The sequence below is a fragment of the Sus scrofa genome, chromosome 9 (genome assembly GCF_000003025.6).
Source record: "Sus scrofa isolate TJ Tabasco breed Duroc chromosome 9, Sscrofa11.1, whole genome shotgun sequence".
Classification (NCBI taxonomy): Eukaryota; Metazoa; Chordata; class Mammalia; order Artiodactyla; family Suidae; genus Sus; species Sus scrofa.
The window spans coordinates 19,807,590-19,828,231 of record NC_010451.4 but is presented as its reverse complement, the minus strand read 5'-3'; the positions used below and the strand labels follow the sequence as shown (position 1 = coordinate 19,828,231).

At 39.0% G+C, this 20,642-nt stretch overlaps 1 protein-coding gene and 1 long non-coding RNA gene across 4 annotated transcripts in view; one reads left to right on the top strand and one right to left on the bottom strand.

Moving 5' to 3' along the window:
- LOC110255410 overlaps positions 637-20,642 on the top strand; it is a 29,805-nt gene continuing 9,799 nt past the window's right edge. For 2 of the 3 annotated variants that reach the window (XR_002335565.1, XR_002335567.1), the window contains exons 1-2: positions 637-6,611; positions 11,363-11,393. This is a non-coding gene — a long non-coding RNA (uncharacterized LOC110255410). The remainder of the gene's footprint in view (positions 6,612-11,362; positions 11,394-20,642) is intronic. The other variant, XR_002335566.1, reaches the window with a different exon arrangement.
- The window catches only part of CCDC83 (coiled-coil domain containing 83), a 48,272-nt gene continuing 38,346 nt past the window's right edge, over positions 10,717-20,642 (bottom strand). Inside the window, exons 8-11 of the mRNA XM_021062606.1 lie at positions 18,608-18,729; positions 14,963-15,042; positions 14,232-14,434; positions 10,717-12,369 (exon numbers count right to left, since the gene is read on the bottom strand). Of these exons, the coding sequence (XP_020918265.1) occupies positions 12,208-12,369; positions 14,232-14,434; positions 14,963-15,042; positions 18,608-18,729 (567 nt within the window). The 3' untranslated portion in view covers positions 10,717-12,207. The remainder of the gene's footprint in view (positions 12,370-14,231; positions 14,435-14,962; positions 15,043-18,607; positions 18,730-20,642) is intronic.

Below are 20,642 nucleotides of genomic sequence, written 5' to 3'. Positions count from 1 at the left end.
TGAACCTAATATCCATGAGGATGCAGGTTCAATCCCTGGCCTCACTCATTGGGTTAAGGATCCAGAGTTACAGTGAGCTGTGGCGTAGGTCACATCCATGGCTTGGATCTGGCATTGCTGTGGCGTAAGCCAGTGGCTACAGCTCCAATTAAACCCCTAGCCTAGGAACTTACATATGCCATGAGTGTGGCCCTAAAAATAAATGAATAAATAAAAAGCTTTTTTATAGCAAAGGAGACTATCAACAAAATAAAAAGGCAGCTTAATGAGTAAGAGAAAATATTTACAAATGATATGTATAATAAGGCATTAATATCCAAAATTCATAAAGAATTTATATACTCAACATCAAAAAATCAACCCAGGAATTCCTCTCGTGGCTCAGTGGTTAACGAACCCAACCAGTATCCATGAGGGGGCAGGTTCAATCCCTGGCCTTGCTCAGTGGGTTAAGGATCCGGCGTTGCCATGAGGGGTGGTGTAGGTTGCAGACACAGCTCGAATCTGAAGTTGCTTTGGCTGTGGCATAGGCTGGGTGGCTACAGCTCTAATTTGACCCCTAGACTGGGAACCTCCAAGTGCTGTAAGTGCAGCCCTAAAAATGACCAAAAGGGGAAAAAAAAAAAAAGAGACACACACAAAACCCAATTTGTATAAATAGGCAGAAGACCTGAATAATTAATTTTCCAAAGAAAATATACAAATGGCCAAGAGGTACATAAAATGTGCTCAACATCACTAATCATCAGGGAAAATGGAACTGAAAACTATGATGGCTATCATCAACAAGACAAGAGATGACAAATGCTGGTGAGGATGTGGAGAGATGAAAACACTTGCGCATCATTGGTTAGAATGTAAACTAGAACAGCCACTATGGAAAACATTATGGGGGTTCCTCGGAAATTAAAAAAAAAAAAAAAGCATGATCCAGAAATCCTACTTCTGAGTGTATATCCAAAGGAAATAAAGTCATTATCTCAAAGAGACATCTGTACTCATGCTCACTGCAGCATTATTCACTGTAGCCAAGGTATGGGAACAACCTAAGTGTCCATTGGTTTAAAAATTGTGATAAATAGACTCACAGAAAATATTATTCAGTCTTTAAAAGGAAATCCTGTCATTCGTGACAACATAGATTAAAGTGGAAGGTATTATGCTAAGTAAAATAGCCAGAAAAAGAAAAACAAATATTGCATTGTATTACTTATATGTGGAATCTAAAAAGACAAAAGTCAAGGTAATAGAAATAGTAGAAAATTAGGGAGAGGGTAGATAGGGAGGGGTTGGTGAAATGGTACAAAATTTTAGTTATAAGGAGAATAAGATCTGAGGATCTAATGCATAACATGGTTACTATACTTGATAACACTGTATTATATAAATTATTAAAAGAGAAATGTTCTCACCCTACCCCAACCAAAAGTTAAATATGTGAGGTTATGGATATGTCCATTCACTTGATAGTAGGAATATCTTCACAATGTATGTATCAAACTGTCACATTGTACATTTTAAATGTCATAAAATTGTACATGACATCTCAGTAAAGCTGAAAAAAAAAGAGAATGTACTAATAGCATTAATTATGTAGATTAGAAGGAGTTAAGAAAGTTTAAAAATTAGATAGGCTGCGAAATCTGTGGAAGGAGGGGAAAGCCAAGTGGTCAAGAGTGGAGATGAGCTGGGTTAAGAAGTAGAAGAAAGGCAAATAGGAGGCTGGGTGACAGGCATATATTGAGGCATTTTGCAGAAAAGTGTTGTCTTTTGAAGAACATTCTCTTTCCCTTTGGAAAGCATCTCCATCATTGAGAGAAGCACCTGCTGCTTGATGAGGCAGTGCAGCAGAGTGGTAACTGTGGATTCCATAGCCAAGCTATGGTTTTAAGCCCTAATTTGGTTAAGTTGCATATTCTCCCTGTGCCTTAGTTTCTTCATCTGCAAAATGGCATAATAGTGCCTACCTCTTAGGGCTGTTGGATTTAATAAGTTAATAAATGGAAGCATTTTAAAACAGCCTAGCACATAATAAAGCTTCAATCTGTAATTACTATTCTTATTGGGATGCAGAGTAGCTTGTGGTTAAGAGCCTAGATTCTAGAGGCAAAATACCTGTGTTCAAATCCTGACTCTGTCCCTTACTAGCTAGGGGACTCTGGGAAAGTTACTTAATTTCCCTCTGCTTATTTCTTCATCCGTAAAATGAGGCTGATTATAGGCTCTACCTCATAAGATTATAAGGATCCACTATGTTAATAGAAGTAAAGTGCATTTAATAAGTGCATTTAAGTACTTGCTGTTATTAGTATTACTGAAGAACCTTTGAAAATATCAGTTTTTGGACTTGTCCATTCTGTTCTGTTTACATAGCCGATGTCATCCCAGTGCTGGTGGAGGTCCCATAAGCTGCTTCTAAAGAAGAACCCCAGGCCCCTGACTCTACATGACCTCACACAAGCAGGAGTCCTTGATGCAGGCAACTTCAGCAATACTACAGTTTGGTGTGAACACTTTTGAAAACAGCAAGGCTCACATACCCAATTTTAGATGCCCTCAGATAAAGCAGAATACTTTCTAAAATAGTTTGAGCCCTTTTAAAAAAGGTTAACAGAGAATAGCTACTGTGGGTCCTTATCTAGTGTCTTGAAGACTGAATTTTACTATGCAAAGCTTTACCTTCAGTGAGACAAATTTCATGTCAGTCTCTGTTTTAGAATTAGATTCGGGTGTATATAACAGAAAGTTCACACTAACTATGATTCAAACAAGGCAGAAATCTATTTTTCTCATGTAAAATTCTGAGTGGGCATGGCAGCTTTGCAGGGTTGGTAGGTGTCCACTTTTAGGTGTCGGATGTCTTCCTGGTTGTCTCCCTGGTTGTTAAGGTGTTCTTCTCATCACACAATCCACTGTGACTGAACAGCAGAACCACATTCCAAGCAGCAGGATGCAGGAAGGGGGAGAAAGGAAGGAAAGACCTGATCCAGAAACTATGCAAAACTTTTACTCACTTTCCATTGGTCAGAACTTTGTCACGTGGCTGGAAGGGAAGCTGGGAAACAAAGACTTTAATTGAGATGACTTTATTCTCAACTTGAAGAGCTAAACGAATGTGTTATAGAAGCAGAGGAAGATAGATTTGAAGGAAAACTAGCAGCTGCTGTCATAGTGATACTTTTTTTTAAATTAAGAATTGCTAATTTCTTGAAACTTTTCTGCTCAATGACTTCAAGACCCTACTGTGTCACATATAGTAAGTTGAGATTGGAGATAGCTCCAAAAAGAATTAGAGTTTTTAGTTTTAGAATTGAAATATTTCAAAAGAATTAAATGTAAAAAAAAGTCAAAAGTTAAAAAAAAAAAAAAATGAAAATCCAAACTGCCAGTACTCAGTAAATATTACAAGCCATGTTGAAAATGTGTACCCTTTCACCAGATTTTAGGCCCAACTATAACTGTTTTACATAAATAGCACAAAAGTCACAGAAGACACTTTTTTAAGTGGCTGGGAGAAAATGACCCATGCAAAACTGAAATGTAATAGTCAAAGAACATCAAAGATCTGAAGTTAATTGCACACTTATCCTAGAACCTCAAATGAGGCCAAAGCCCACCATCCCTTTGATTTGGTGTCTGAAGGCCTTAAGGTAAAAGCGCCTCGCTGGCCTCTATTAGTCATACAGAGGGGAATCCAGCAGAGCTAATTTTCATTCCTCTTAGGAGGAAAATGTTGCAAAGCCTAGCATATTTTTATAGCTGAGACTATACAAAAAGATGGCCCTAACCCAAGAAGACGAGAGGTCAGTGAGTCGAGCACAGGACTTGAGGAAGGAAATGCTGACCAAACCTTTTAGTAAGAATCTGGGAAGATATCTGAATCTGCAGTCTTTCAAATTCATTTGCTGCCTGGAAACCCAAAAACATTTCTATGTGAAGAATCTTTTTTAAAAAGTATCTTGACTTTTTTAGCACTTAGGTTATAAGAACAGAATGAACTAAAACATAACCAACCTAAAAAAGTCCTGATCAAAAAAAGCAGTCTTTCTGGAACTTGAGCCTCACAAAGCCACAGGAATCGGAAATGGAAATACTTAACCAAGTTAAAGTCACTAATATTTAGAAAGCCTCCACTGCTTGAGGGCACAGTTCCTTGCGTCTCATGCAAAGGCCAGTTTTATTCCAAGAAAAATACAGAGAACTGTTGTGTTGAGATCTAGTAAAACAAGCAAGGATCAAGCAAGTCTTTAACAAACAGCCCTTTATTGCCACAGAAATACTCTGGTCTCCTGTTCTCTGAATGGCTCTAGTGTCTGACTCTGGGATTAGAAAGGAAACGAAAATGTTACCACTGACCTACAGTGCGGAGTGCCCTCTCTCCCCCGCACTCATAAGAATTTTGAAACTGGGTTTACTGCTTGTCCCTACAGCCCGATGTAGATCAGAAGATCCAGGGTATGGCTTCTTGGATCCCTCATACCAGGTGGTAGCTGAGTCCCTTCCCCAGCCACCCTAAAACCATAAAATCTAGTTCTTCTGCTGAGTTTATAATTAAACTCTCTGTCCAAAACTTTATTCCCTTTCTTGTACCACACTTATTCCCCCTCAAGATGGAGGAGTATGAAAGAAAAGGAAAAATTATAACCTAGCAGGATTCTGTGGGACTTTCCTATGTCCCCTGCCTGTGTCTTGTTTGTAGAAAAATTTTAACCTCCTAGGCCCTCTCAGAATCCCAAAGAGGAAATGTAATCAGAGAAGGGAGAAAATGCAGAAACAAAGGAGAACAGTCAAGCAAGACAAAATAATATTTTAGCCATTAAAGTCAAGGACTTTTAGTTTTCCTCTTCTATAGATAATATCTATAGATAATATTCTGAGCCACATCCTTGAGCATTTTTGCAGATACTGATGTTCACTGCAAGTTGACCACAAGTACCTAGATCCCAGACGGGTTGGAACCAGAAGGTTGATGACGTTCGCTCCCAATGACCTCACCATCAACCAGTCAGAAAATGTCCACAAGATGATCACACACCCCTCTACCTTCTCCCTCATCTTCTCTTTGAAAACCTTTCCCTGAAAATCATCAGGAAATCCGGGTCTTTTGAGCATTGGCTGCCCATTCTTCTTGCTTGGACTTGCAATGAAGGCTGCACTTCTCTTCACAACCTCATGTCAGTACATTGGCTTTACTGCACACAGGTGAGTGGACCCAAGTTTGGTTCAGGAGCAAGGCCAAGGCAGAATGGTAAAAGCACGCCAGGCCCAGCTGTCATCAGAGCTGTCAGGGCCTCACAGCCTGTGAGGGATCAGACACAGTCACTCTATGCACCTTCGAGTGAATGTACTGCAAAGGCAAGCAGACACCTTAGGCCTCTCTCTCAGAGATTACTGTTAAATATCAGTTATCACTTCCCCTGCCATGTATTGCATTTCTACCATGTACAGGTTGCACACACTCTCTTTAATCCTTGAATCAATCCTGTAATATGAGAATTAGGTCCGTGTAATACAGATGAGGAAACCAGGCTTGAAAGAGGTGAAGTAACTGCCCAAGATTCAAGGCAGGCAGGCAGGCAGGCAGCCTCACTGCACAGAGTGTGTTTCCCATACTCTATCCTATCTCTTTACCTTTCTTCATTTCTTCCAATATATCTCCTTCCTGGGCCACAATAAGCAACTTCCCAGCCTGATGATATAGCTGCCAACACCCCATCCCTACTTCCCCAGGCTTGCATAACAACATATAAAATTCACATGCTTGGTTATTCTGAGAGCTGAAACCTATGTAAAATCCTCCTAAACTCCTCTTAAGTTTCTTTCCCAAACCTATTGTTAAAGGTGCTAAAAATAGTATATTTTGAGCTAAATGAAACCACAACATCACCTAGGATATCCTGTTCTGCCATCTCCTGCTTTCCTTTCTTCCTTCTCTTCTGTTAGTTTAAGAGTGAAAGCAGGTTACACCAAGCCAAGAGAGGCTCCTTGACTCATCAGGCACTTTTACTGAAATGTGAGCATCTTGAGGAAAGGGCTAGCTTTATTTTGCTTCCCTAATGCCCTACATATAGTGCCTCGCTGCAAAGACTTGTTTGATAACTGCTTTGTTGATTAAGTGACACTGATAGAAAGTTCATAGCAGTACAGTGATTATATTGAGATTTGCTTTGTAATGTAGTCATCGAACAAAGTTAGCAGCTAGGCTGTTAAGAAGCTGGGTTGTTAAGGAAATTCCTGAAGACTTGTTTTAGAGATACTGGTATCTGCAGATTATAAACACAGAATGATGGTAACAGAGGAAAGAAACATTCTTCCCCTTCTTGGGGAATGCCTTTTTGGACATCTTGGCAGCAAATAGGACTTTTAGTCATTTGATATTTTCTTCTGATTCAAATTCACATTGTGAAGGAGAAACTGCCACAACTAACAAATTAATGTTGAAATCCTACCATGTTATGCCTGGCTTGTTTTAATAACCTCATGGTCTGAACTTTCCAAGTGTGAGAGAAAAACAATGTCACTTTCTGCTGACCTACCGAAACCAGTGAGCTGTCACATTGGCTGTATTTGTTGGTTCCGGAGACTCTTTACTTTGTCCCAGTGGAAAGTCAGTAAGTTGTTCTTCTCTATCCAAGAAAAGTATAGATAAATCTTATCAACAGTTTACCTTTCTTTCTTAAAAAGAAAATTGGCAAGTTCACTCTATATTGTTATTAACTTTGCCAAGAGCCTTTCTGTTGCTGTTGTCCTTTGAAAGATTGTCCTAACAAACTATTCTGCCTTCCTGTCAGGAAAAACACTCTTGCTGCCATTCACATTGTCACGTTGTAGAATGGACTGGAATATGGTTATTCAGGGGAATTTTTTTTTAGGGCCACCCCCATGGCATATGGAGGTTCCCAGGCTAGGAATTGAATTGGAGCCCTCTCTCCCTATCTATCTATCTATCTATCTATCTATCTATCTATCTATCTATCTATCTATCTATATATATATACAGTCACTCAAGCCATAGTAGTGACAGTGCTGAATCCTTAACCTGCTAGGCCACCAGGGAACTCCCTTGATCAATAATGTTGATCTCCTTTTTATGCTTATTAGTCATTTGGGTATACTCTTCTGTGATGTGCCTATATAAGTCTTTCTTCTGATTTGTACAAGTTCTTTATATACTTTGGATATATTTTTTTGTTAGCTATATGTGTAGGAGATACAGTCTCCCAGTATGTGTCTTGCCTTTTGTCTCTGTTAATGGTGTCTTTTAATGAAAAGACATGTTAAGTTGTTAAAGATGCTGTTTATCAATCTTTCTGTGGTTATTTTTATGACATTTTTTCCAGGAAGTCGAATGATATAGGGAACAGTAGGCTCAGTGGGGCCAGGAGGAACACTATCAAATCTACATTTATCCACATAGCAGATGTAGTTTAAAATTTCAAGCATAGGCTTAGAGAATCTATTGGATGTGCACAGAGGTACATGAAGATATTCTTATAATTACTACTAAAATATTTATTGTTTTATCTTTCATATTTGTCTCTGATCACTTTAAGTTGATTTTTGTATGTGGTATAGAGGGTAGGAGTCAAGGTTTGTTTTTTTCCATACAGACATACAGTTGTCTCATCATTTTTTTTTTTTTTTTTTTTTTTTGGTCTTTTTAGGGCTGCACCCACGGCATATGGAAGTTCCCAGGTTAGGGATCCAATCAGAGCTATAGCCACCGGCCTACACCACAGCCACAGCAACAGGGATCTGAGCCATGTCTGCGACCTACACCACAGCTTGTGGCGACCCACTGAGCGAGGCCAGGAATTGAATCTGCATACTCACCAGTTCAGCATCATTTATTATCAAAAAGACCATGAACTCCTGCCTGCCCCTCCCCCCCAATAGTGGCATCTTTGCAGAAATCAAGTGATTGAAAATGTGTAGTTAATGGAAAAAATAAAAATCATTAATAAAATAACATGTATACACAGCTCAAAACAAAACAACAAAAAAACAAAGAGAAAATGTGTAGGCTTGGAGTTCCTGTTGTGGCGCAGCAGAAATGAATCTGACTGGGAACCATGAGGTTGCCAATTTGATCCCTGGCCTTGCTCAGGGGGTAAAGGATCTGGTGTTGCCGTGAGCTATAGTGTAGGTCACACACTTGGCTCAGATCTGGTGTTGCTTGGTTGTGGTGTAGGCTGGAAGCTGAAGCTCCGATTTAACCCCTACCCTGGGAACTTCTGTGTGCCGCGAGTGTGGCCCTAAAAAGCAAAAAAAAAAAAAAAAAAAAAAAAAAGTGTAGGTTTGTTTCTGGACTCTTTATTCTGTTCCATTGGAACATCTTCATCCCTGGGCCAATAGTGCACTTAGTTACAGAAATGTTGTATTAAGTCTTGCTATATTAAGTTTGATAGTGCTAAGTTCTCCAATTTTGTTGTTTTTCTTCAAGATTGTCATAGGTCTTTTGCCTAGGTTATAGATGTTCATAATAATGTTAGAAATAACTTGCTAATTTTTACAAAATGCTGGAATTTTGATTTGGATTGCACTGAGTCTATAGATCAAGTTGGAAAGAACTGATATCTTAATTATTTGGAATCTTCTAATTCATGATAATGGTGTATCCCTCTATTTTATTTAAGTCTTCTTTAATTTCTTTCAACAATGTTTTAGTCTTCTGCATACAAATTTTGCTTATATGTCATTACATGCATTCCATGATATTTGATGTTTTCGATGCTATTATAAATGTTATTTTTCCCAATTGTTTGTTGTTAGTATAAAGAAATACATCAGATATTTACTCTGTGACCTTGCTAAATTCACTTGTAAATTCTAGTAGTTTGTAAATTACTTTGGATTATCTACAAACAAAACCTTGGCATCTATAAGTAAGATGGTTTGCTTCTTTCTTTCTACTCTCTATGCTTTCTTTCTACTCTCTATGCTCTTAATTTTTCTTGCCTTTACTGGACTGATTAGAACACTACACATTTTCAATCACTTGATTTCTGCAAAGATCACACTACTTGTCAATGTTGTGGAGTGTGATGATGTATATAAGTGTCTTGTTTCTGACCTCAATGTGGAAATGTTTACTATTTCACTGTTAAGTATAATGTTAGCTATAGATTTTTTCTTTAGTACACCCACAGTGTATGGAGGTTCCCAGGCTAGATAGAGGTCGAGTTGAAGCTATGGCTGCTGGCCTACACCACAGCCACAGCAACCCAGGATCCAAGCCATGTCTGCGACCTACACCACAGCTCACGGCAATGCTGGGTCCTTAACCCTCTGAGTGAGGGGTCAAACCTGCATCCTCATGAATGCTAGTCAAATTAATTTCTGCTAGGCCATGGGAACTCCTAGCTATAGATTTTTTTTTTTTTTAAAGATACTCCTTGTTTGCTAAGAGCTTTATCATTCATTTATGGATTTTTATCACAGTTTGAATTTTATCAAATGCTACATCTATAAGATAATCATATGAGTACTGTCTATGTTCTGTTCATTATACCCTTGATTATTTCGAGATAATTGTAGATTCACATGCAGTTGTACAAAATAATTCAGACAGATTGCATGTACTCTTTACTCAGTTTCCCACAAAATTAGCACTTTTTTCAAGATTATAGTAGTGTCACAACCAGTATTGATATAATCCACTGATCATATTCATGTTTCCACTCTGATTTTTTAATACTAAACCAACCTTACATTCTTTATTTATGAAATAGTACATATTACTATATGTTGCTAAGTTTAATAAGCTAATTTTTCTTTTCTTTTTTTTTTCTTTTGGTCTTTTTGCCATTTCTTGGGCCGCTCCCGGGGCATATGGAGGTTCCCAGGCTAGGGGTCGAATAAGAGCCATAGCCACCGGCCTACATCAGAACCACAGCAACGAGGGATCTGAGCCGCATCTGCGACCTACACCACAGCTCATGGCAATGCCGGATCCTTAACCCACTGAGCAAGGCCAGGGATTGAACCTGCAACCCCATGGTTCCTAGTCGGATTCATTAACCACTGTGCCACGATGGGAACTCCCAATAAGCTAATATTTTGTGAATGATTTTTGCATCTCTATTCATGAGAGATACTGACATTTAATTTTCTTTTCCTATAATGGTATTTACAGGTTTTGATATTAGAATTACACTGACTTCATAGAAATGATTTGGACATGTTTCTTTTTTCTTCTTTGAGTTTGTGTATGTTTGGTATTATATCTTTTTTGAATGTTTGGAAAAATTCACCAGTGAAGCTAACCAGCTAGCTTTAAATTTTTTTAATATAGATTTGATTTTTTAAGAGGTCTAAGATTATTCAGAATTTTTATTCTTATTTTTTCAGAAATGGTTTTCCAAGAAATATTTTATCTAAATTGTCAAATTTGGGGGGAAGGTTTTTTCCCCTTTATTTCTTCTTATTATCTTTTTAATAGTATCTGTAAAATCTATAGTGATGTCTCTTTTTTGTTTTCTCTCTTTTTTAATTAGTCTTACTAGGAGTTAATCAGTTTTAATTAACTCTTCAAAGAAACAGCTTTTGGTTTTATTGATTTTTCTTTTTTACATGTCAATTTTTTTTTTTTTTTTTTTCCTTTCTAGGGCCGCACCTGTGGCATATGGAGGTTCCCAGGCTAGGGGTCTAATTGGAGCTGTAGCCACAGGCCTATGCCAGAGTCACAGCAAGCGGTATCCCGAGCCGCATCTGCGACCTACACCACAGCTCACAGCAACGCCGGATCCTTAACCCACTAAGCAAGGCCAAGGATTGAACCTGCAACCTCATGGTTCCTAGTCGGATTCGTTAACCACTGCGCCACAATGAGAACTCCTACATGTCAACTTTCTATTAATTTCTACTCATTTCCTTTCTTCTAATTTCTTTAGGTTTATTTTTGCTGTTTTTCTAGATTCTTGAGATAAAAGCTTAGATGATTGAATTTTCAACCTTTCTTTTTAATGCATGAACTTAAAGTTATAAATTTCCCTTAAAGTTACATTAGCTGGATCCCACAGGTTTTAACACCCTATTTTTCGTTATAATTCAAAGTACGTTTTCCTTATGATTCTTTTTTTACCCATTGGTTTTTCAAAAGTATCTTGTGTACTTGAAAGGGCTTTTTTGTTTGTTTGGTTGGTTGGTTGGTATTGTTTTTAGTTATTTTTTACTGTGGTCAGAGAATCACGTGTTCCATGATTTTCAACCTTTTGAATATTTGTTGCCACTTACTTTATGGCCCAGCTACAGTCTATTTTTGTAAGTATTTTATGTACACTTGAAAAGTATGTGTATTCTACAGTTGTTCAACTTTTTATATCCTTAATAACTTTTTTCTTTCTTTTTTTTTTTTTCCAAGGATGGGTCTATCAGTCATTGAGAGAGACATGGTAAGATCTTCAAGTCTGTGAATTTGTTTATGTCTTTTTTCATTTTATATTGTGGTAAAATATACATAAGGTTTACCCTATTGCTTTTTAGTTTGGTTAATTTTGTTTATGTATTTTGAGATTATATTATTACTTAGAATTTTTATCCAGATGAATTAATGTGCTTAGTATTATGACATATTTTGCTTCATTTTCTCTTTACTTTTCTTAACCCTTCATACCTCAAACTCTACTTTTTCTAATAGTTTAGTCACACCACCTTCCTTTTGGTTAATGTTTGTGTGGTAAATTTTCTTTCAGTCTATTTTTGGCCTTATATTTAAAAGGTGTTTCTTGTAAAAAAAAATAGAATTAATAGAATTAAAAATAGAATTAATTTAAAGAAGAGTAGACTTGAATTGTGGACTGGCTGTCCATCATTCAGCACACTCAGGGGAAGGACGTGTAGTCAATACAACGCAAACCTCTAAATTTTTCTCAGAAAATTTCTAAGTGAACTCTTTCACATTGGAATCCTATATTAGTCTATAAATTTTTAAGTGATAAGCAACCTCAGAGACCATTTTGACCCACTGTCATGCTCCCAAATACTTGAATATGGAAATATATAGGGTACTTTCATTCTCGTCTCTCATGCCACACAGGTAAATGAGCAGCTGAATACTCAGAACTAGGACTTTAAATGTAATTAGGATCTTTAGAAATAACAGTTGCTTTAAAAATGGACCAAAGCGTAAATAAAATGGGCAACTGATATACCTCAGTTCCCAAAGAAAATGCATAGGAAGTTGTTTTTACTTTGCAGCTTTCCGTCTTAGAGAAAAGACTTCATCATTTTATATGTGATGTGGCTTTCTGGGCTCCTGACATCTTCATAGAATTTGACTGGAATTTCCTTTTCTTGGAAATGGATGGGCTTTTTCTTGCTCTCCACAGTCATGAGCTTCACTTCCAGAGGGCCCAGGTTTACATAATCCTGTGATGAACAGACACAGAGGAGAATAGGAGAGGTTATTCAACAAGTTACCAGCCTTCATAAATCATGTTTTATTTACTATTATTGGCCTTTACCTGACAAATTTTGTTGCCCTCCCAATTGCCTGAATGCTGTATAACATAAAAAAAAATGCTCAGTAAACTTTTATGCCCAGTGGGGCATGGTAGACAAGCTCACCCAAAGAAGATATATCCTCTGCAATCTTTGTAACTGGAAAAAGAAAAGTACTGGCTGTATTTATATAGCCCCCTGCTGGTCAGGATATAACCACAGCAGAGTTTTCTATATTGTGCAAGAACAAAAGGAAAGATCAGCAAACATCCTTGACTATAAATATCTTTTTTTTTTTTTTTTAATGGCTGCACCCACAGCCTATGGAAGTTCCCCAGCCAGACATTGAGTCCAAGCCACAGTTGTGACCTGCATTGGATCCTTTAACACCCTGGACCAGGGATCGCACCTGCATTTCTGCAGTGACCTGTGCTGCTGCCGTCGGATTTTTAGCCCCCTGCACAACAGCAAGAACTCCCTAAATATCTTAATATTGAGCAAATCTACGTGAGTTTTGCACATAGCACAGGATCTTTGACTACTGTATAGATAAAACTTAACCACATTCTGCCAAACAAAATATAGTTTACAATGTCAACAAACAGAATTAGAAGTCTAATTTATATAAAATCTCATAGTCAACCCCAAACTAGGTTGAAAAGCTCTACCCCTACCCAGCATGCCTTCTTCTTGGAAGCCTCTCCAGACATAACTCCGTCTTTTGAATTCCTTCAACCCTTTGACAAACTTTTCCTGAGTGCGCACTATGTACCAGGCTGTGTACCAAGTGCTGAGTGCTGGCGCACAATGTTAAGCTCACAGATTGGTGAGGGAGACAGATACAGATGGTACATCCCTCTTGTACAGTAATTAATCATCTTCTTACCGGTTTTCTACTAGTGCGTATGTGACTTAGGTTAGGTCCTGACATACAGGCATCTTTGAGACTTCATTTTTTCCCCATTCTCCTCAAATTCTAGAGCACCTAAGCAGTACCTGGCATGTTGTGGGGTTATCAGTAAACATTTATTAATTTAGAAGAATCAAAGAATGAAAAAGGAAGGCAATGTTTTATTTCTCAAATGCATATAACTGGATCTAGCCTTTAACATATATAATTATAGAGCTACAATAAATGTGAGCTAGGAGAAAAGTGAATTGATGAAATTCTGCCACATATTTAAGAACCATCTGCAGGAGGATTCTGAAGTCATATATGGTATTAGTCTCACTGAGCTGCCATAGCAAAATACCATAGGCTGAGTGGCTGAAGCTGCAGAACTTCTCAGATCTGGAGGCCAGGAAGTCCAGGATTAGAGAGCCAGCATGATTGGGTTCTGGGGAGAGTCCTCTTCCTGGATTGCAGATGGCTCTCTTCCCACAGTGTCCTCACAAGGTAAAGCCTCTTATTATAAAGTCTTAGTCCTATCAGATTAGAGCCCATCTTTATGGCCTCATATAACCTTAATTACCTTTGAAAGCCACTACCTCCAGATACAGTTACATTGGATGTTAGGTAATTTGTTATATAGCATTAGATATATGACTGTATCTACACGGTATATGACTAATAGAGTTTGTAATGGAGTCTGTAATTGACTATAGGTAGCAAGTTGGGCAATGGTAGGAGTGAAAATAGCATCTAGAGAGAGATGTGAATGGTTAGCAAATTTTACTAATAAATGCAAATAGAATTTTTCAGTATCCATATTTTTAAGTTAATTTTCTCCATTAACTAATAAGACAACATACACTTTTAGCAGTCAAAGTTGTTCTCTCATGAATCTTACCTTGAAATCCTGCTCATCCTCATACAGTAAGTATTTGATATCAGAGGCTCCAAACGCTATACTTGAGCTCTCTTCTTCATCTGTCTTCAGCTGCTCGCTATACCTGCTGCTGTCCTCATGACCGAGAGGTAAAGAACTGCTCCCAAGTGATAAGCTTATTAGATCTCTACTTTTTACTTCTACAGGCTGCAACTGTGACTTTTCTGGGATGAATGCAAACAAATTATGTACAATTTGGGGACAGATAAAAATAAAAATGCAATACATGCTTTGTCACACTTTTAACTTGAAAGAACTTTGAGAATCTCCTGAAGGAGATGAATTTGAGAATTATGTAGAATCTAGGTACGAAAGTGAGAGTCCCATTATTAGAAACTGTATATAAGTTGTATTTCCTTCTGTTAGCTAATAAGTTTCAATAATCACATGAGAACATGTGTGTGTTGACGTTTCGGTTGGCTGGATAAAGTAGAACCCAAACCCCACCAGTAGAGACATCATCCCTTCCCTCTCCACCAGTATCTATTTAAATCACTGTGATACATAGTGACTTTGACTTGAAAATAGGTCTAGAGAAAGGAGAAGGGTTAGGTGAGCTCTGCAAGAATAAGATAATATGGTGGAGCTGGCATGCATCTATTCCCTGAATAGCTCTTGGATACGAGGTGCCTGTCTGTAATAGAAACTCAATAAGTGTTTGTTAAATTAAAAGAATTACAATAAAATAATACCTATAGATGTTTCTGGCAACTCCAAAGGCATTTCTTCAGGTGGCACTTCCTGTCCAACAGCTTGGGTAAGGTATAGTCGCCTAAATACAAATAAGAAAAGTAGTCTGTCAGCCAACAAATATTGTACCACCTGCTCACTGGTACCTGTTTCTCAGCTGGGTGCTGGAGACACATAGATGAAAAAGAGGAGCATCAGGCCCAGTGAGGTGGCAGACAGGCTTATGGTAATGGCTTCTGCAATGATGAGGAGTGCAGTGGGGCAGAGAAGAAGCACCTGATTTAGCTTTAGGAGGTAAGAAAATGTTTCCAGGAGGAGATGAAACCTGAGTTGAATCTTAAAACATCAGGAGCTGTTTGCCAAGGAAGAGTTTGGGGTGAGGGAAGGGCATTCCATGATCAGGGAAAAACACACTTAAATGCCAGAAATGAGAGTGATCATGACACCAGTTAAGTCACTATAGCAGGAATGCAGATGAGGAATGAAAGAGGACTGCATGAGATGTATTTGACATCAAGAGAAAAAGATAAAGACAGTGAGCAGTAGGAATCCAAGACGACATCTAGGTTCTGGCTTCCACTGAGTGACGAGTTGAGGCTACAAGCCTGGTGAGTTGTGCATCTGCTTCTGCAGCTCTGCCCATGGAATTTTCAGTCAGAAGACACGATATTTTGAAAGCTCCATACGGCATTTCTATGAAGTTTGCCTGAAGACAGCATGAAGCAATTGACCCTTGCAGATGTGCAAACAACACTTCATCCTTGGCAACTCAGCAACCAGATGTACAGTCAGTTACTTTAAGAACACAAACACGGTGTTATCTGAGATGCTTAAAGCTCCGGCAAAAAAAGTAACTGCATAGACAATCTACCTTAAAACCTTCTTAAGACTTAGTAAAGCTTAGTCTCACATGAAACTCTGGTATCAAGTCTAAGGCAGGTAAACAAGCCTGAGGCCTCAGAGTTCTCTTCTTTCCCGGTTTTACCATTTTGAATAACTAAGATCTTAGTAAATGCCGTAACCTTCATAAGTCTGGCTTCTCTCTTAATTACTAGTTTATTGTCGCTTTTGTACCACCATAGGGCAGCAGCACTTGATATTTAATGATATAGAAAATATTTTAAAGGATGTTATCATGTGAAATTAGTGTTAGATAGATTTGAGCGGTCACCTCTGGCTTATTCACCTCATCTGATGTATCAAAAAAATTCTATGATGTTCTATGGAAGTCACAGAGGGAAAAAGTTTGGGGAGCTCTGGATGAGAAATATAGTAACTCTATTAGCTTGAATATCTCATTCTTCATCCAAATAGGAAAATAGAGAACTTTTTATATATTTCCTGAGTACAGTTCATGTCTATTTCTCAACACCCTACTAGAACACATAGGCCTGAGTTCTCAAGGAAGAGGTGGAAGGGCATTTAGCATAAATTACACAGTATGTGTTGTTTTGACTTGAAAATGGGTGTAGTAAAAGCTCCTGAATACACTCAATTTTTCCTTCTAGATAAGCAATGTAACAGATAATTGAGAGTTTACACAAATCTCTGTTTCTTTAAGCAGGTCTTTCTAAAATGTCCGACACAATTGTCTCAAGGAGTTTACAGTCCAGCAAGGAAGCAGATGTTACTTAAGTAATCACTAGGGTGAGAAATGCTAGTTACAAAGGAAGAGTTCAGAGTGCCCCGGAAGCAAATACTGGTGCCTAACCCCGTTCTCACAAATGTCACTCAGGCTATTTCATTTCCCTTGGACAGATTTTGATTTCATCTCTCCCAACTCCAAAGCAAAACTAGCATTTGTGTCTCTCACTAAAGAAAGCCAGCCCAGAAAGCGGTGATGAACAATGCGGAGTTTACTGAAGATTTCTGTGGGGAAGACAGAGGATAGGGGTAAATTGCCTATGACACATGAAAACCCCTTTAAAAGTTTCTCATCGCCCTTCCTGTCCTTGCCAAGTTCTCTCTGGCCAATGAAAGAATTGTCCTTTGTTATAATTGGCACTTAACATCCACATCATCACCAAATTAGGTGCACTAAACTGAACGAGCCAAAGCAGGAAGTGAGGTTGGCGGTTTACAGGGCAGCTCTCAGAAAAGAAAAAGTGCACAGTGGACCACAGGCAGAGCTATGGCTAGAAGGTTCAGCACCAGCTCAGCACCAGCTCAGCACCAGCTGGCAGAGATTAGGCAGAAGCAGGAGCTGAGGGGTAGGGGGCAGCCAGGAATGTGGAGCTGGAGACCTGATCCTAGGAAGGAGGACTGGGAAATAACAGCACTGCCTGCTGGGGCGGGGCGGGGGGGGGCAGTGGAGCCCCCACCCCCTATGAGCCCTCAAGGACGTCAGCGCCAGAGATTGGAAATACAGGCGTCCAGCCACTCCAGAGCGGCACACATAGATCATGGAAGGGAGGCAGGTGGCTTTTTTCTCTGTTCTGCCCCACCCAGTCTTCGGTCTGTAAAGTAATTGCACTCTCTCCCAATTTCTCCAGTCTTATGTCCTCCCACCCATCACTTAGCTCAGCAAGCAAAACCCCCACAGCTCACCTGTATCTACCCTTCCTGGAACACATTAGGAAGTTTGCCAACAACGAACACTTTATTATATCTCAAATAGCAGTTTTTCCAGCCCACATATACAACAGAACTACTCAGGTGGAAATTTTTTTCTGGCCCTTCTATGTTGAACTTCTCTGCCCAGACCCAGATGTTTCTCTCCAGTCTTGCATGTGTACATGCTACATTTATGTGATTTAATTCCTCTATCTTCCTAAACATGTTACTATTTAGATTATTTCTTGTTTCTACTTGTCCAAATTATGAATGCCACTTTGAGTTTTAATTCCATGTTCCAGGCCTCTAGTTTTCCATCAAGACAGGTATATCAAGACTACTTTTGTCAGGAAAGAAAAAGTAATAACAAAGCCATGTACACATTTGGTTTCTCTTAAGCAGGAATAAAAGTAACTTGGAATACTAGGCTATTTTCTTTGCCTGGTTTGATGCCTTCATTAACTATCAAAGGTAACCATTCTATGATCCACAAGGTAACCAGAAGCCCAGAACATCTCCAGGAAGCTCCCTCAAAGTTGACCACTTCCTCCTGTGTACTGGCTTCTCACCCCATCCTCTGCTATACTGTTATGCATTTATTTTTATGCCCATTCCCCATGCCGGACTAGAAGCTTCTGAAGGAGAGCCGTTGTGACATTCATGTTAAGTGTTTGTTATTATGATTCCAGTGTACTGTTAGAAAAAGCAAGTCAAAATTTACACTATCATCTTAAGAATTATCATCTTAAAAACTCTACAAATACAAATGTTTGTTTGTTTTTTTTTTTTTTTTTGTCTTTTTGCTATTTCTTGGGCCGCTCCCGCGGCATATGGAGGTTCCCAGGCTAGGGGTCGAATCGGAGCTATAGCCACCGGCCTACGCCAGAGCCACAACAACGCGGGATCCAAGCCGTGTCTGCAACCTACACCACAGCTCACGGCAACGCCGGATCGTTAACCCACTGAGCAAGGGCAGGGACCCAACCCGCAACCTCATGGTTCCTAGTCGGATTCGTTAACCACTGCGCCACAACGGGAACTCCTACAAATACAAATGTTTAAAAAATATTTTCTAGATATGCAATGACTTTCACCTGGGTATTTTGAGATCCACAAGTCTACAGTTGAATAGCTGATCAATAAGCACCAAATTTTCTCCTTCCAGTTCATGAATAGCATGTTCTAGTTCTTCCACTTCTTTCCTGTGAGTTGCAATCTATCCTCAGATAAAGAGAATGGCTGTTAGTATTTACTCACTTCAGTTTACCTCGTCTTCTAAGAAATTCAACTTTTAAAAGTGCATTTGCCTGAGGGGAAGATCTATCCTGTATTATTTATTACTATGTTCACTCTAAGAAAGAATGGGTGGGACTTTTTTCCAGATCACTTGCAGAACTTGGTTGCATGATTAGGCAGTTATTATTGAATGGCAGGAATTGTTCTTTTTTACTCTTCAAAAACATCACTGGATTTATATGAGCTAGAGGCAGAGCTAAACAAGAAAATAAGACTAATTTATTTATCACTATAGCATTAGTAGCTAAATGAAGCTCTAAGGTCAATTATAAAAAACACAATGAAAACTAATGACACTGGAAAAAAAAATCTATTTTATGGTATTAAAAACAAAGTATAGGCCTAGGAGCCCTTTCTATCAGCCTCTATAAAAGAATGATATTCTGAGCGCTGGAGTCATTCTAAGAACTATCATATCGATGAAATATTATTCATTCATTCATATAATTGTATGCTTACAATGTGTCGAAAACTATAGTACACGTTGGGAACAAAGGATTAACAGGACACAGTAACCTTCAAGCATCTCTTTTAGTTTAGTGGGAAAGGGAGTGATAAAAACAGAAAATAGTGTGATACAATCATAATAGTATCCATGAGGATGTGGGTTTGATCCCTGGCCTTGCTCAGCGGGTTAAAGGATCTGGCGTTCCCGTAGACTGTGGTGTAGGTTGCAGACACTGCTCGGATCTGGCATTGCTGTGGCTGTGGTGTAGGCTGGCAGCTACAGCTCCAATTTGACCCCTAGCCTGTGAACTCCCATATGCTGTAGGTGAGGCCCTAAAAAAAGTCATAATGGAAGCCGTCCAGGTACTGTGGGAGGAGACAGAGGTTCACAGGGTGTCTGCCAGGTGTGAGGGGGTAGGGAGAATTAATAGAAGAGATGACATCTATTTTGGATCTTGAAGGCCAAGTAGGGATCCTCTAGCTGAGATAAGAGGGGATATATTTTAAGCAGAAGGAGCCGCATATATAAAGGTACCATTATTTTGGTGTGGATAGATACAAAATGGGGAGTGGGGAGAAGTAAGTAAGGAACTGGACAAATAGGGGAGCCAAATAACACAGGTTTTTATCTTGGTTTTTATCTTGCAGGTGATGGAAGGTCTTTCATAGATATGGTAGGCTTAAGTAACATTTACTAAAGGAATGTGGCTAACTCAGATATGAACAAAATTTGCTGGTTCTATTGATAGACTTCCCATCAATCTTTAAGAAATGCATTTTGGGAGTTCCAATTGTGGCTGAGTGGTAACGAACGCGGCTAGTATCCATGAGGATGCAGGTTTCATCCCTGGCCTCACTTAGTGCATTAAGGATCCAGCGTTGCCATGAGCTGTGGTGTAGGTCGCAGATGGGGCTTGGATCCTGTGTTACTGTGGCTGTGGTGTAGGCCAGCAGCTGCAGCTACGATTAGACCCCTAGCCTGAGAATTTCCATATGCTGTGGGCATGGCCCTAAAAAGACGAAAAAAGGAAAAGAAATGCATTTTGGTAACATTTGTCTAAAGAAGGCTTGATTGTCTAAAGAAGAATATGTAGAAGAATGTTACTACATAGAACCCTCAACTTATCTCTCTGGCCTTCCCAAAACAGCATGAGTTATACAGGTGCTGGATTGAGAGGTTCTCATGGGGAGAATTCAGGACAATAGAAGAATTAGAAGTAAAGGCATAAAATATAAAGTAATAGGCTGGTGGGGATGGTAGAAAGATAAACTGGAAAAATGAATGTGTCTCAAGGGAATATGATGAAATAAGAAAGGCACAGGGATTTAGATTATCTCTCGTCAGAAGCTGCCGAGAGGATAACTGAGATGAGCACCTGGAAAGAG